At 44.7% G+C, this 18,501-nt stretch overlaps 1 protein-coding gene across 1 annotated transcript in view; it reads right to left on the bottom strand.

Moving 5' to 3' along the window:
* Positions 1–1,326: 1,326 nt before the first annotated feature.
* uvrag (UV radiation resistance associated gene) overlaps positions 1,327–18,501 on the bottom strand; it is an 89,177-nt gene continuing 72,002 nt past the window's right edge. The window contains exons 14-15 of the mRNA XM_084029141.1: positions 11,915–12,006; positions 1,327–3,654 (exon numbers count right to left, since the gene is read on the bottom strand). Of these exons, the coding sequence (XP_083885267.1) occupies positions 2,847–3,654; positions 11,915–12,006 (900 nt within the window). The 3' untranslated portion in view covers positions 1,327–2,846. The remainder of the gene's footprint in view (positions 3,655–11,914; positions 12,007–18,501) is intronic.

Here is an 18,501-nt window from a genome sequence, read left to right as displayed (position 1 = left end):
CTCGCAGGTCTGCCCTCATATCAGCTGATTGGATCTGGTGTCAGGAGTGTGCTGGTGCATTCAGGGACCCCTCACTTTGCCTTTTGGTGCAATTAATGATGTGACATTAATGACATTCAGGTGTGCCAGATCCAGGTATTGTTAATGGAACAGATGATTAATTAATGTTATCAGTTACACCTCATGATTTTTGAGCCAAAATGCCAAATATCCCATAGTGTCAGCTCCTTTTCTGGATTTTCTTGGATATCTTTAGGTTTTTGAATGTTGATCAGAGGAAACAATACATTTGATGACACCTCCGTGGGCTTCTGATGGATATTTTATAACTATTTTATAACATTTAATGAACCGCATGAACAACTGATTCGTTGAGAAACCTCCATATTCACCTATCATAAAAAGCTCTCCCAATGGATTGTAAAAATGTGGTTAATCCTCTGACTTTTCCTCTAGCAGATGCAGAAACACCTGGCTGTCGCCTCATCTAAGAGCTGATTGGCTCTTAGTTTTGAAAACGAACATCACATTTAGTAGAAAATGCAAATTTTCTGTGTAATTCCAATTTTTAGAACTGGATTGTCGGCTGTTCGTCTCATGTTGTGCCGCGAAGGTTTAATCTGTTAAACATTGTTTGGTTGATAATAATTATAATTATAATAATAATGACACTAATAAAGGCTAATTTACTAATACTAAGACTCATTTATATAGCACTTCTGAAAATGAGCAATTACAACGTGCTTCATGAGGCATAAGAAGAACAAAGCCAGATTCACACACATTTACACACAAATATAAATCAATCTGAACATGGTCAACCAATACAGGTGGCCTACATATAACATCTGACAAGATGCAACTATTTTTTTAAGGCTGCTAGAAACCCCAGCTTTTAGACTCCGCCTCCTGCTGGTGACGCCTGAGCTCCAACGAGCCTATTATATCAGCTGTGCTGAGGATTGGGGGCCAGAATAGCCCAACATGCTGCCTTTCATACAGCATGTAAGACATCCTGGTATTTTTGGCATACTGCATCTACAAATTATATATTGGGACACGATCAATCTTTTTTCTGGCATACTAACTAGTTTGGTAGTATGGGTATTGGAGCGCACCATGAGACGATGAACATGGTAAATAATATGACTTCTTAGCATTAACATATTAGCACATTAACGTTATTTTAGGAGTATCCAGGAGATATTAGGATTCTGTTCATTTTGAAACCATCGTATCCAACATGTTTCATACATTATTTCCCTGCTGTAACCACCTCACAGCTTAGCTCGGTAAACCAATAGAAATGTAGTCACAGAACTCTGAAAGGGGGCTACATAGATCCATGCCATTGGACTGCAAGTCTTTAATAACAAAAAAAAAAAAACCCTCCATACAAAAGTATCTGTACATGGTCACTTACTGAACTGTAAAGCATTTTATGGAAATGATCTAACATGGTTCGTCTTTTAGTTTTAAATACAATACTTCTCAACAGTCAGCAACCACAGTACTGGATCTGCATCTCTGTCGTGGCGGGTGATGCAAAGCAGCCGGACATCAGTCTAACATCTGACAATATTAATGAGCCACCACCCATGTGAGTGGGGACATGAAACTAAATATTGATTTCCTTTGAAACAAAGCACACAATTGTTGAGAGACTTAAATAATGCAATAACTGACCCAGTGCAAGAAAGCATTCCGATCATGGAGACAAAATCACAGACAACGGGATCGACACACTTGCTATCAACACCTACAGTGGAGCCTGAGTGAGACGTTCCAGCAGAAAACGGACACACAAGTACAATTTGGGTCCAGTGATTGAATCAGTGGACGTGAACATTGATCTTAATAGTGATGGGATTTGTCAAAATAGAAAAAAAAGAGGAAAAATGGAGGACATGGAGATGGACAAAAAAAAAACAATTGCACTGTATCCCTGCCATGTGCTGTGAGCTGCAACCTGCCAGCAGATCCTCATCTAAAGACCTGAAGGAGAAACCCCGTGTGGAGAATGACGGCCAGGTTCGGACAGCGCGTTGTCACATCGGGCTTCCAGCTCCCACCTCGCTTTGCGGGGGCTAAATCCTGCCTTGCTCAAAGGTCATTGGTGGGATCGCTTGACGCCTAGCTGTGGTTGCATTCTAATGAGAAGCCAACCCACACGTGGACACAACACGCCCCCCCCAGCACACAGCCGCTGTCACGCATCCTGAACCACGGCTCGGGGAGCCTCCGAACATCTGCTTGTACTTGTCAAAGGTGGAAGTGTTGGGACAGCGGGCTCGGTCACGAGGATTCACTTCTACTGCAAGCGTTCCTGTTGTTTATGATAATGATTCTGATAAAACGTCCCCAAAAAAAGCTGCTGCATTGAAACATCTTTATAGTGATATACTGAGGCTGCACATGGGAATCTTAAATGCTGTTCAGAGACGATGATGTATTGTACAAGAAGTAGAAGGCTGTTATTGCTTTAATGGTCCCGTTATGAAACTACAAACTACAATAATGACACTTATTCATGAGGATGATTGGCCAAATTATTTTGTGAATAAAAATGTCTCACCCGTCGTTAAAAAATATATTAATGCAGCCTTGAAACATAAAAGTAAAGCTAACTGTCCCAATACTTGCACTTTTAACTGTGTTCCATTTAAAAGATTACTATGGAAATGTTTACAATAAGTGCAAATTGGTCGTTATTCCAGAATAGCTCATATGATTTTTGATGTTGCCATGAGGGAGTGGGGATCCCACCCTTGTCCTCATGTCCCTGCCTCGTAATTGTCCAAACCCCCTGTGCAAGTTTCCTCATGCCTCCCTCCCCACGTAGGTCCTCACTTATCAGAGTTCTTGCGCGGTCTGCGGAAGCTGGACATGTTCTCATTTAGTGCATAGATGCGCCTGGAGAACTCCTCAAAGCCAGCAGCGTCCAGCTCTCCCAGCACCTGATCATCACACTCCACAGCGACCGCGTGGTCCACGGGGATGCAGCGGTAGTCTTCCATCCGGGCCTCGTCTGCTAGCCCTAACCCCATCCCCAAGCCCAAACCGGTGGCCTCTGTGCCCATGATCTCCTCAGCTTGCTCCACGGAGCAGCGCAGATCTGGGTCCAGGCTGACCGGTGCCCCTCCTGGTACTAAGGAGCCGTTCATGGCGCCCGAGTGCTGACTACTTTCCTCCCCAGTGTCCTGCACTGTAGAAGAGTTGGATGCAACGGTGCTACTGGGCACCTGCTCCTCGCTCTCTTCTTCTTTATCTACTTTGATCTCTCCGTCGAGACTGCGTCTCTCCACTTCCACCACCATCCCCGTCCCCCCGCTCTCCTCCTCTTTCACCTCCTCGTTGGACTCTGCAGTCGTGGTCAGGTTAAGTGAGGTCATGCCGGCGTCGAGGGAGGACGACAGATGTTTGGGTGAAGGCGAGGGCAGTGCCTGGTCAACCGGGGCCTGCTCTCCACCCATGGCTGTGTTGTAGCTCGGTGGAGGCGTTGCCTTGTACTTGTCGGCCTCCGAGCTCACCCTTCTTCTCAGGCCTCGGTCTGGGGAGCTGGTGTGGCAGGGGTAGCCGATCTCTGAGGCAGCAGACACACCGAGCTGGGCCTTGGCCGGCACTGGGATGGAGCTGGAGACATGATGTCTGTCGCTGTGAGGAGCAAAGAGAGAGAGAGAGAATGAATCAGCACGGAATCAAGCTACTTCTAAGCGCAGAATCAAATTCAAGACTGAGACTGTATTTGATTTATCCAAACAACCTCTACAGCCTGGGACGTCATGAAGCACCCAGGCTCTATTTAAGACGTGGACGTCACTCATTGTATGATTTAAGGCTCGACTTCGGCATTTTTGCCGTCGATATCTTGGATTTTGCAGAGGAGCGACGGGTGGATCTGATTACAAGCAGCACGCAGAGTACTGGATCTGGATCCCTCTGGATTCTGGTGTGAAGCTGCTAACAAAGTTAGCTTCATATTTCAAGGTCAACTTTACAGCTAAGTGTTAAAATCTGTCTATCTTAGGAACTGTTCACATTGGTAGCTTGTTAGAGACCTGTCAAACACAAGGTTGCCCCGCCCTAAAGCATCCCCTGCTTTACGGTCTATTTGACTCTAAATGGATCATAATTTACTAAATGAAAATCATGCCCGATTTAAGAAGACTTGAAACTAGAGATTGAGACCATAAACATATGTTTACTAAGATAATAAAATTGACTTGACAATCAGACTTATTTTTGCAACCAGAGGAGTCGCCCCCTGATGGCCAGCAGAGAGAATGCAAGTTTAAGGCACTTCAGTCGTTGCATGAATTGGACCTGGTTCTCCATTGATCTCAGCCTCCACCTAAAGCACCTACTCCATCCCCCTGGTCCAGGAAAAAAAGACAGCTGCACTTTTTGTAAATCATTCCAAGTTACAACATTCACAAAACATTTGTGCATCCTGCGAGACTCACATGTGGAAGTGCACAGCAGGCGTCCACCCAAGTATGTCAGACATTTTCCTCGATAACAGATAACAGACTCGGGATCTGGGGACACCTCGTCTGGCCCCAGCACTGGAGCCGTAAATTTACTTAAATGGGTCCTCACCGCCTCTTCCGATAGCTGGGCAGAAATCACAGGAGTACTTAGCGCTCTGCTTAACGTGACCATTCTGCTATGTCAGGAGGCGAGGCACTGTACTTTTGGGGTCAAAGGTGAAGCGGGGCCTCCCTGTGTTCTCCAGAGACTCACATGAGGACAAATCTCTGCTTTTTCATTTGGACATGTGGTCATAATAGATATCCTTGTAAATTCTCACCCATTGCTCTGCATTTACCAAGCATTTCTTCGTTTAGAACGGTGGCATCTGACTTAAGCATTTATTGTGTACTAGGCAGCTGTCTGATGAACAGTTCCACCTCCAAACACATGACAGCTTGTTAAAAGGGGCCTGACCTTGACCCATGCCAGCACCCTGCGGAGGTGGTCCTGACAGGGTTCACAGGCAGGACACTGTGTTCAGAAGAGCCCGTCTGGATTTAAGAGAAACGTGTCAGACTTCAAAGCGCTTGTGATACAGAAAATGAGAACCATCCACTGTGTGAAGGTAGAGTATGTAACCGCTCCTAACAACCTATCAATACCGGAATGATAACATTCAAGCTAATTGGGGGCATACATACTGGATGGTCAACCAAGGTCAGGGTTAAGAAAATAAAGGCATAGGGTAATGACCTGATCCTGTGAGGGTGTGAGGGGCAGAACAGGTGATGGACTGTGCTTGACTTGGCAACACATGTCCATCAAAACACATCATTCTATATGACTGGCTTTACCTCGCCAAGCCCCCTCTTAACGAGCATATGGTTCACTTTGCAGCAACGCTTTTTGGGGCAAAATGGAAACAATGTACTTCTTAACACCTAATTCTCTCGGGAGAAAAATGTGAAGTATGAATGAACGATTTGCCATCTCAAACACATATCTGTGACTCTCCAAATGAAAGCACCATGGGCTCTTTGGAAGCCAGTCAAAAGAAAATTCAAAACCTGAATTTGTTACGAACGGAAGAAAGATAGATGTCATGAGAAGTCAATTATGATTGAAGTAAGTGGAAAATGTGATGCAGAGTCTTTGAAACATAATACAGGTTTTGGATACCGGAGAGAAGCTGTACCGGGCGACAAGTTTCAGGTTTCCATGCATCATTTATAAAAAGTTAATGAGCGACTACTACGTCTTTTAGCTTGACCGTGATGTCTTCACGGCAGCGGCTGATTGGATGGCATTGATTTGAATAATTATCAAGCATTTTCTTCCATTCCTCCCTCCAGCTGGCACCCTAATATAATCCAATTGGCCGGATTTTAGTTGGCCATCTACGCAATAAGCAAAAGTATTATTGACACTGGCATACAATCACATGGTCATCATTGTTGTATAATGAGGAATTCTGTATTTGGACCGTGTTATTTTGCTCCACTCGAGTTTCTATGTTTGGCCCTAATTTGTTCTATTAGATGTGTCAAGTAGAGCAGCGGTGAATGAGACTGGGTGTGTCGGGGAGGACTCCAGCCAAGCAAACCTCTGGACAGCCATAACAGTTTTTCATGTAACATTTTAACTATTATATTGATGACATGTTTTTTTCTAATGTGGCCAATTAGGCTACACATGTATGGCCACTGTGAGCATGTGTGCTGACGACGGTTGCCGAGGAGACGGAGCTGCTGAAACACACGTCCTGTTGTTTGGGAAAGCTGGAGCTCGTGCAGCCAAATACTTACATTGCATGAGCTAACTGTCTCTTGTTGACATTCTTGGTGCACTGCGTGTCGATTTTTCATATTATTAATAAACATTCACTCTGTTCCCATTGTAAAACTTCCTTTTCCTTCCATAAATCATTCTAACAAATAGTCCTTTAACTGATTTTTGAGAGAGGTGGAATGAACTCTAGGGAGGGCCCCATCCGTCTGCGTGTTGGTCCTCCACTTTGGTCCAGACTGAAATCCCTCAACAACTACTGGCAGGTTTCCTCTTGAGTTTTAACTTCTTACTATCTACAAGAGTGATTGGGAAACAACTTTCATGTTTCCAAAAGGATGAATCCTAAAGACTTAAGGGATCTCCTGACTTTTCCTCGAGTTCATTTATGATTTTAAAGTGAAATGTCACAAAAACTGTCGAACACAAGGCCACAAAACTGAGGACACACCTTGTGACGCCTCAGGATCAATTGACTCTTCACTAAGTCCTGCCCCTCGGACGCAAAGTGACCAATCATAACGTAACATCGTAGTGAAACTTGTTACCCAGAGATGTTGGAAGGAGATATACATTTCTAAAATGTTACCTTTCTACATAAAAACCTGCGGCGCTAACATTAGCAGAGCAAGTTAGCACATTATTAAGTAGCGTTATCGCTTCTATGCTACACTAGCTAATGAATACTGAGTGTTATACGGAATGTCAGCTGAACCAGTTTGACATCCTGGATATAAACTATTACAGACCCTACTATCTGCTTCTCAAATCGTTTCTTACGTTTTTCCAAAAATGTGATATTTATTCAGCCATTTTGACATGCAGGGTGAACACAGGTGTAATCCATAATATCACATATGGCCCTGTTCCATTTAGGTGGGCCAGGACACGAGCTCACGAAAAAGGACTACAATGGGGCAATGATTGATTTCATCAATTACAGCGGTGTTTACTTACGTCTGACACGTCAAAATGGCTGCTGTGAAAAGGGCTGATTGTTATGACCTTTGTGACCTCTTTGCCTTTCATCTAGCGCCATCATCAGTTCAAATTTAAAATGTGTCCAATACTTACTGGATAATTACTTGCAAGACTGATGACAATCCCATCAGCCTCAGCTGTCGGCTACACTCTGTAATGTATGTATTCATCTCGATGTGGCTGCAGACTCTTGGTGTTGTTAAAACAGTTAGGTTGAAATAGTCACTGCGTCACTGCTCTGTTGGGACAATGATCTCTCCTGATTTGTTGCCAGGCAACCCTGAGTCATGACACATAGATTACTTGATGCCCTGTGAGTTAGATGCCGCGGCTCACTAGAAACAGTTATTGTGCGTGCAATGATGTTATTGGGCACGTCTTTAATATTCCTCATCTCATAAGTATGTTGAATGTTTTAAACTTTCTGCTGCATTGGCTTGAGCTTTGGCAAATGTTGGTACCACTGCCCAACTACCATTACTGAATCAATAATAATGAAGAAAGTAAAATACTTCGTCTCTCCATGTGAGGAAATTGCCTCCCATGTGTTCACTATTACGGGACTGCACAAGAGAGGATTTCAAACTTTCCGTGCAGCTTGGACTTCTCCGGCTTTATGACAAGCAACGTGGATTCATGACAGCAGCTCAACATACCATACTGATGGAAAAAAGGCCTGCTGCTCATCTCAAACCTATGTTACATAGGTGTAAAGGGATAGGCTCCCTCCACTGTTAGCTAGCGCCTACAGTCAGTCTGTAAGTGTCACTGGACACCAAACTGCTGCATCAGCCAGACAACAACTTCACTGCTCACTGTAAACGCTGCTAAGATGCCTAAAACTCCACATGGGGAGCCAGAAATAGCTCCAGCTCCTTTCTGTCCGCTCTCTTCCTTTCCACTGCTGATGTCAAACCTCCTCAGGAATTTAGTAAGCCAGACCTTTCCACTGTCCAATCCCTGGACGGGCTTCACAACATGCCCCTGTTCATATGAAAATCCTGTTAAGGAGCCACGATTTGGGGCCAAAACCAACAATGGCAGATAAGATTTGGCCGTTTGATGTGGTTTGGGGAAATCCCTGTGAAACTAAAAGAGCAAACATTAGTGAGAATTTGATATGCACTGTGGTGGAAGCTACGTTGTGCTAGAACAGGGCAGCACTTATTGACTGTCTGGCCTTTGAAGACAGGGAATCAACACAGCGCAGCATGTGCAACACAATCAACAAGCTGACAAAATCAACAGCTCAGCTCAGCAGGGCATTAGCTGACATATTACATTTATTACAAAGTTCATAATACAACACTGCTAGAAAAAGTTCAAAGTAAACTGATAGAAAAAGTGTAAATGTGTGATTTATAACAATAATGTACCCTTTGTCCCTCTTTTGGATGGCTTTGCTGTTCAGCTACTTCTACCACGGTACACTAACACTTTTGTTCAACTAATAAAGTCTAATAAGCTTATGATTATCTATATTCCACTAACTTGCTGTGAATGGTAAAAATGTGCTGTAATTCTCTATTGTAAGCTCTAATAACATTTATAACATTCCTATAAATTCTCATGGATCTAAAAGCTGAATTTCAAAAATAAAAGCCATCATGTTACAGTAACTTTCTTAAAAAAAAAAAAGAAATGTTAGCATGTGTGTGGTTAGAATAACGGTTTAAAGAGTGAGAAATGGAATGGAAACGGCATTATTTTTCCCTACGGATGATGAGGAAGTGGTGTTTGGAGAACCAAGGTACCGTTACAGAAAATCACATGAACGGGGAAAAAAGAAAATATCCCAGATTTATCCTTCCAAATAACTATCCACTATTAGAAATATAGGAAATCCATAGGGCACCTGTCAGGCTTAACGTACCTTGCAAATGCTTATTTTAGGTATATAAATTCTAGATTATATCCTTTTATCTTTCCCTGACGAGCCTGCAGCTGTCTAAATATGGCATCCCTTTGAGTCCATCAGTGAACACAGGGGGACTACTGTGGTTTCGTTGAATCTGCCTGGCTCGGAGCTGTGCCACACCTTGCCTCCCCCTGTGTACGTAGCCGTGCTTCCAGGCACCGGAGCAGGATTAGGGCCCTGTGAACCCCGGCCAGGCCCTCAGCGGATGTGGAGCGGCAAATGGCAGCATGTTGAATGCGTTTGCTTTGATCTCAGCAGACTGTACAGTTTACAAAGAATTGGTTTCTGGTACCGTCTCTGTCGGCCTCTGGGTAATAGATTCACCATTTTCCGCTGTTTCTTATCCTTCAGCAATATTTTAGAAAAACAACCCATACTGCCCATTTTTCAGCAGAGCTGCACTGTATATATCATGACATGTTATGATGTGTTTCTGAGAGAGTACTGTTTGGAAATCTATAAAGATATGATCAGCAGCTCTCCAGACGAGCATCATACAGCCCACTGTACAAAAGCCACCTCTTACATGCACTCCTCACTTTTTCCATCCAGCCTGGAGAAAATGTCCAGGATGAACCGGCTTTGCTCCCACGGTGTGGGTCTTGGCGTTTTGAGAAATGCTCTCCCTGCAGACTGGATGCATGCTGAATTACTTCTATAGGGAGGGAGGAACCGTTTCCAAATGTTTTCTGGAAGGTGCCCTTGGTCATATCCTTCATCACATCATCCTTGTTTGGATGCGTGGAAGGAAGAAAAGAGGTGGCAAGGAGGGATAGAGGAAGCACATTCGTCTTTCTCTCACAGTCTATAAGATAATTATCTGCAGCTGCCATGCGGCTTTCTTTTTTTATACATCCATATTTCATGAGTTGGGTCCCAGTGCTGGAAATTGTATCTGAATGTAGTCTTTCGCAAGGGTGAGAGGACGACTGGAACTGATATGGGAAGGAAATAGGTCAACAGTGTGTGAAGAAAAATCAGTATCCTTCTTATTCCAGGGCATTATGAAAGTCACCTCCTCATCCTCACTGGAGGCATTAAATTAGGCTGAATGTGCAATATGCATGGTGTTATGATGAGAAGGGGTTTCAATTATACCGCAAATAGATCCCGACTTAGATTTCAGACATTATGGAGCTACTTGCATTACAGTACGTCCAGCTAAGACACCAATATCACGATGGGCTGCACTGTTCTGTAGTTGCAAGATAGATAAAGTAGCTTAATGAAATATCAAAAAGAAAATATATCTGTAAGATGTGACTGGTATGATGCTAAAGAATGGCTGAAGGCTAAAGCTCACTAATGAACTCATTATGTTTGGTTTGTTTAATACTTACAAGAACAGAAATGTAAAAACGGCATGTTGTGGTTTTCACGGGTGTTAATTAGTGGCAAACTGTTTCCCCTGCTTCCAGCCTCTGTGGTAACACAAGCTGAGCCGCCGCTGGCTGCTTCATACTTCCCACACAGCGACGCGAGAGTTATCAATCTTCTAATCTTACTCTGGCCAAGAATGCAACTAAAAGTTGAACTATTCCTTTAAGGCGTTGATAAATCTATCCCCCCGGTAGCGCAGCTCCGCATGGTTTCACAGCGTGAATGACTGATCTCAACGCAGGCCGTTGAAGCTGCTTGTGCTGATGAGAACGGCCGTTTCCCGATTCTCAGCTGATGACTCGTGAGTCAGTACAGGGCAGCTTTGTTCCCGTCCCTGTGGTGTCGTTGTCGTACATGGAGTGTGACTGTGGCCACTGCACAACGGTTACACTCCCACCTCCGCTTCTTTAAAAACCTTCATGCATGTGTACACACACACACACACACACACACACACACACACACACACACACACACACACACACACACACACACACACACACACACACACACACACACACACACACACACACACACACACACACACACACACACACATAGCTGCAGGCTTAGCGGGTCCCTGCTTTCATCTCATCTATCTTTGGGCCCTTCCACTTCCCATTAAGAGAGGGAGGGGATGCGGTGGAGGGCTGATTTGAGAGCTTAGGCTTTTCATGGCTTCTTTCCTTTCAAAACAAAAGATTATTCAATTAATGTGTGTAATACACATTTTCCCCTTTGCTGACCCTGGGAGTTGAGTGGAGATCAAAGACAGCTTTCTCTTATATAGGGCAGCGGAGCTGAAGTTGGTCACAGACCGGCTCTCAGGTTTTAGTGAAGGGTTACTTACAGGCCAGTCGTCTAAGCAGGCCTCTTCACCGGGACTAAGTAGTGGCTGCACATCTCGTCCAGCACTGTGGAGGTACTGATGATGTGCAGAGGTGCTACGTTACTACACCGGTGTAGTATGTAGCATTCCTAACATTCACCTCGTACATGCATATCATTTCAGACGATAATGTGCTGTGTGACACCAAACATCTGACAATCTGTATGTGAACAATCTTAAAGAGATTAAAATGCCTGCAGTCAATACATAATACATGCAGATTAATATACTGGTGAAGCCAAACCAACCCTTTAAACACCTAATAAACTGGTTTTTGTCCCGTGGCTTTAAAGCATCGATAACGGTTTCAGTTCTTATTTGGAAAGGGCCGTCTGACAGCAAGTTAGAGTGGGGAACATTTTTAAATCTAGCATATGGTTTAACTGTTCATGTCATAATTCATAATTTTACGTCTGCGGGTATTTTTGGTCCTTGGACAGTATCCCCAAGTGCATAAATATTTGAGGTGTGAAAAGTGTGATTCTCACCATCGGACCAGCAGACCATGCTCCAGAAAGTTCTTCAGGTTGGGTAGTGTCTGCTGCAGGTCCGGGGTCGTCAAGCCATGTTGATATCTCAGCTGCAAGATAAGGGAACACATACTGCATCATTAACCTCGTACAACTTACACACCGCGCGTCCTTAAACCACACATATGATGCATGGCCGGCGAGCACAACCACAAATCACTTAGACACGTATGCACATTCCCCATGTTTGGATGTTGTTGGGAGAAGAAAGAAATACCACCTACAGGAGAGGGCTGAAGCCTACATTCTTTCACCATGACACATTTCTGCTCCCCCCCACCAGACCATTACTCATCTGGACACACAATGGGCATCCTTCCCTGATAACAGGCATGTGCGCTAATATGTAAGGTGTGTGGAAAGACAGGGGATGAGATGCGGGTGGCAAGAAACTCCATTAAAACATCTGGAAGAAAATGGATGGAAGTGAGCGCCTTTGGAATATCCCAATACATTCTCCAATGATCCTTCCCTCTCTCTTCTCCATTTGGCCTTGAATGTCTCCTCCCTTGTAGCACAATGCTTTATATAATTATCATAGGATCAAATCCAGTGGAAAAAAAAACAAGGCCACCTTGAATCTGCAGCTTTGGCGTCAGAAATATCTCCTCTAACAGTTGAGTGATGTCACAGCGAGCCAGCTCTTGTCCCGCGGAGTTTATTTAACCTATATTAGTGAACAGCAGAGGAGCATCACGCTGCACGTCCAGCGCATATCTCTGAGGCCCCTCTGTCACACACACTGCCTGCACCAGCTGACATCTGTTTTGTTTCCACTTGGGCGCCGCGGCAACCACTCTCCTGTGTCCTGCACACACACTTGTGCAGAGGGGATGCATCGCACATGACTCCGAAACATCACTCACCCAGGATAACTGCTCCTTCAAATAATGGATGAGTGACATGATAATAAAGGAATTACAGAGAAATAAATCTCTGAGCCTCAGAGGTCACATTTACTTGGTTTTTTGTTAAACAGTTTAGAAGGAGACGAATGGTTTTCAGGGTATCAGCAGCCCCCTAAACACATCAATACCTGTTGTTCTGTGGTTTACTGCTTTAATATGTATTCACAACCCTCATGTACTGGCTCTTGTAAAGCTTGACTAATGGTGAGAGGGGTTTCATAGGCGGCGTACACATATGTGTGTCAAATCTCTACTCAACATAAAATGGCCAAATCCCGGTTAGTGTGCCAGAATAATGTGTGAACTGTACGGTATGAACGGTACGGTATGTGCATGACATGAAGTGTTCACATGCCTGCATCAATGTTTCAGTGTGTTTGCACATGTGCGTGTGTGTGTTCTTGCTTCAAGTGGTCCGGCAGTGACAGTACCGGAGGACTTTATCAAAAGGAGCTCAGATTGAAGGAGAGGGACAAGGGGTGTCGCCCCGAAAACCCAGATGGTGATGGAATGGTCCAAAACCTGCGAGAACAACATAGAGATCCATTCATGGCTCAGAGTAAACCTCAGGGTCTGACCGAATGACGGCGCTGCGCTGTCCACAGGGTCAGCTGAACGGAATTGGGTTTGAAGCAAAAGGCCAAGATCAATAACACCACCAGTTTAGTAACAGAAAGAGCATAGCAACATTGGGCAGGGGGGGGCTTGCTTGTTCTGTGGCCAGATGCTAAAAAAAAATGAAAATCCCAATCTCATGGAAATCTCAAGGTTATGGTCGACAAAGTCTGAATCACAAATCGGGAAGCAGATATGAGCAAAGAATAAATATTATGGCTTCAGCAAAGGTAAACAGCGTTGTGTGCTTTCTTTGATTTTCAGTGAGAAGGCCGTAACAAAATGCTCTCTATAAATTCCATGGCTTGGCTTGAGCTGTGAAGTGTGTGTAACAACAGCACTGTGTGTCTGACAGGAGACCCTATGTCAAATTACACGGCTGCATGTGTGAGACTGTGTGGGACAGAGACAGCATGGCTGTGCATTAGCATGTGTGCCTCCTATTGTTTCCCTCATGTGAAGAGATCTCGCCAAGCGTGCAGCACACAGAAACTGGATATGGGTGAAGACAGGAGAGTGATGGGTGACATCACTGGCTCGCTCCGAGCGCACTTCATTACTATGGCGCTCGCTAATAAAAAAAAAAAAAGGATGATGTTACTGGCAGGTCCGAGTACATATGCCTCCGACGAGCCGACGCAGGGGAAATGAAACTCATGCACTTTTGCCAAATCTCTGCCAGTGGGCACCAACAACACCTGAGCTAAGTGTCTGGCTGGCAGCGGTGCAGAACCACCAGCGCTGGGCGACTGCTGCTTCACACCGTCTTTGTAATGAGATGTGTTAAACACATTGAGACAGTTTGGAAGACTGAATAATGCAGACCTACAGCTGACCCAGCGCTCAGCCAGCCAGACCATCAATATTCATAAACTGGTCTGGCCCTCCCTGGTGGAAGCGCTGTTGAGGTTCTCCTCACTGTACATGTATATATATATATATGTGTGCTGCTCGTGGCCTTTGTACTAGGAAGGCATATATCCTGGACGCTGCTGCCTCCTCCCTGCTACTCTGCTCACATGAGATGAGCAGAAAAACATTAGTGACCTGGCCGTGTCGTCTGGAGGGAAAGAGAACAGAGAATGTGGTGAGAGAGGAAGAAATGAGGAAACAAACAGCTGAGCTGGAAAAGGTTTAGATTCTTGTCTGTGAACCTAAACTGGTATTTGGGAGTGTGTTCTAAGCATGTGAGGTCACACACACACACACACACACACACACACACACACACACACACACACACACACACACACACACACACACACACACACACACACACACACACACACTATAGTGATCACATCTGTTTGGGTCTAATCACTCAAACCAAATGAATATTGTAACAGATTATGTTTATTTTATTTCTCATGCAGCTTACCATCTAATTGACCCTTTTCTAAGCCCCGCCTCCTGCTGCTAGTCTATCAAGCTCTTTTTGGAAAACAACATTTAAGCAGGACTAACCTTTGAATCAGAGTCTTTGGAGCAGAGTTGGATAGTTGCTGGACTCTGGTCGGAGCTAAATGATGCTACGCTATGATTGGCCTGTTTGAGGGGAGGGACTTAGTGAAGGGTTGATTGACATTTATATATTTATTACATGAATACAGCTTTGCTATTTACTGGCCAATACTTCTTCCTTTTCCCTCCCCAATGACACATTTGGGGCGATGCTGGTTTCTGGCGGACTCTGTGTCACCGCCATGCAGCAGTAAATGCACATGAACGGTGTCCACAAGGCAAAGTGTCGAGGGAGTACGGATTCTCCTACCATTGTTGCGCATCACCTCAAGCTTAACCCGTATAAAACCGAACTCCTCTTCATCCCGGGGAAAGACTGCCCTCACATGGACCTGTCGGTCACTGTCGAGGATTATCTTCATCAACTGCGAGGAACCTGGGTGTAATCCTCGATGACCAACTATCCTGCACCCCCAACATCACTGCTGTGGCCCGATCCTGAAGATTTGCCCTCTACAATATCCACAGGATCTGGTCTTTCCTCACAAAGACAACTCCTGGTCCAAGCACTGGTCATCTCCCGCCTTGACTACTGCAACTCTCTCCTGGCTGGACTCCAGGCCTCGGCGACTAAACCATTGCAGCATATCCAGAACGCTGCAGCACGCCTTATCTTCAATCTACCCAAATTCTCCCATGTGACCCCTCTCCGCCGTGCAGCCTGCATCCAATTCAAGACGATGGTACTGGCCTTCAAGGCCATCAATGGAACAGCACCCATCTACCTTCAAACACTAGTCAAACCACACGCCCCGAAGCGAGCACTTGGCTCCTCTACTTCAGCTGGCCGGCTGGTACCACCATCGCTGAAATCAAACAAATGTCGCTCAGCAAAGTCCAGACTCTTCTCTGTTCTGGTCCTCAGTGGTGGAACGAACTCCTGACAAGACTCACCTCGACTCTGCATAGCATGACCAGCTCCCCACCCCCCCCCAAAAAAAAAATAAAAAAATTATATGTTCTTACCTGTGGCACTCTGATTATGGAACTGTTGTACTTAAGGTATACTTGCTGAACAGCTACGACTTTACTTTACCGGCAACGGTGTGGTTTCTTTCTTTCGACAAATTATTACTTACTGAAAGTTGCTTTGGACAAAAGCATCCGCTAAATGCCCTAAACGTAAATGAGTAAGATCATAAACAAAGCAAAAATGTAATAAACGTTAGCCTACTGTATTTTTTTAAATATTTTTACATATGCTGTCAGTTATGAAAAGACTCAAAGCGAACAATGTAAGTGGACAACTTCATTACTATAAGCAAATGATTTAAACAGCATTTGTATAGGAATGCGTCGGTAACCCAGTGAATTGGGAATTTCTATACAAACATGGCGACGAGAAACAACCTCTGCGTGTCCTTATGTCAACAGCTCCAGACCACATCATACAAAGTGCTCAGAATCAGTCCACCTGAGACAGCTTGTCATTCCTGGTTTCCCTTTCATACATCACTGTGATGAATGCTGCCGGAGTCCTTTGCGTGCTTGTGCTTGTGTGTATGGAGGAGGGCTCTCGAGCTGCTGGCCACGAGGCTCTTTGTAATGGGGCTAACCAGATCGTGGTGAGAAATTCCCAGCGTCCATTGAGGACGGCTGAAAGGCGAGAGGGGTTGGCAGGGTGGAGGGGGGCTTTCACATGATGACATAGTGAAACAGATCCGGCCAGGTCTCCCCGTCCCTGCTCACACCTTTGTGTCTGGACACTCCCTTCCCTGTTTTGCTATTCTATTAAACCCACGCTGGGCTGTGGGGACGCCGCGGCATGCGTAGCGGGGAATCAGTCGGTATGAGTCTGGGAGAGTTTAGAGCACAACCGACTCGTCACATCTGAGGGTTTGGGGACTCATCCTCATCCGTCTCAAAGATAAAGTAACCACACAAAGAATGCGGCAGTGTATACAGTCCCAGCCTGCCAATCCACTGGAGCCACGACTGCACATAAACACACTCAAACTGACTGGAGCTGGCGGGAACCAGTCAGTTTACAGTACACGCCACCCATCATTTGGCAGAATCTGCTTGTTTGCCCTGAGCTCTGTACAGAGGCTAAACAAACACAGCCTGGCTTATGCCACGTATTACTGTTTCCCCGGGTTTGTCAGTACTAATCACCCTCACATCAGTACACGAATGTGGGCGGGCTGCACAGAGTTTTGAGGTTGATTGCTGATGATGTGGTGTAGAAGGGTGGACCAGGTAACAAAGCACCCCTCGCCCCCTCCGTGCCCTTTATGCTATGAGGTCACTGTCGGAGCCACTTGTCTGCGGCGGACACCCCAACAGTCGAGCCGCTGCATGTTATTAGCATTGTTTGACAAGCGGTCTTCCATCGTCACTGGAGATGGCCAGCGGAGGAAATCTGGGACACGGGGTATTTTCATCAAGAGCCTTTCATGTGTCAAGAGGTTAAAAGTCTCCAAATCAAATTCCGGAGTATCGTGTGCATGTCGGACCTGCATCATGGACAATTACCCCGCGTTTATAATCAGCAGCCTTTTTGTCCACTTGGGTAAAAATAGAAACGCTTATTTTACAGCATACATAGGTTTTACATAGTCCCAGGGGAAGATAATCAGGGAGCTCATTAGGTCCTATGACAGCTTGTTATAGAGGGGCTAACCAGGTGTTCCTCCCTCCACCATCCCTCTGGTCAAACTGTGGACTGGATACTGCAGACATTAGCCTCCACACGTAGACCTCACGTGTGGAGAACCGGAGCTGTGGGAGATAACCTGCCACTGACAATATCTCAGGGCTGTGCCTCTTCTGGTTAACATGACATGATTCATGAACAGCGTACACACCAGTGAATGAGAAAAAACAAGCTGTAAAAACATGATAAGAGCTGATACCACATAGCATGGGACAATATGAAAATGTCATCATGCCATGATTATACTGCCAGAATAACTGCAAATCCCAATATTATTCTGATATTCATCAAAATATGATTAAAACTCGCAAAATGGCACTAAAACATACTGGAATCACTTTACAATTGTTAAGAAATACATATTTTTATTGTGTCACAGATAAGACATCTTTTTAGTGAAAAACTATACAATAATCTTAAATAAGATGATCATAAATCATAAAGATTCCCTGCATAAATAAAGGATAAATACAGTTTTTTCAAGTCACTATTTATCCTGATAAAGGAAATTCACCACGATCGTATGGAGTCTTATATTGTCTCATCCCTTGATACCATAAGAAAACACTGAAAAATGATGGACATTAGTGCTGACTCATTTGTTGCAGTGCAGTAGAAGAGTTCCTGTCGCCTCTCCTGTCATTTCTACTGATCCTGCCAGGAAGTGGAAAATAAAGTCCGCCTGCTGAGATGTTAATTATTAAGCCAGAGCCAACAGAGTTCCTGTACGGCAAACAAAGTGTCAGTCAAACTGCACAATCAACTCATTAGTGAAACACAATTACTGTTGTTAAAATGAGTCCCAGGGAGTCCAATGAAATGGTGAAAACTGTGTTAGATTCACA

This window comes from Eutrigla gurnardus (genome assembly GCF_963514095.1).
Source record: "Eutrigla gurnardus genome assembly, chromosome: 15".
NCBI lineage: Eukaryota > Metazoa > Chordata > Actinopteri > Perciformes > Triglidae > Eutrigla > Eutrigla gurnardus.
The sequence above is the reverse complement of the archived record's forward strand: the minus strand, read 5'-3'. Positions and strand labels throughout refer to the sequence as shown.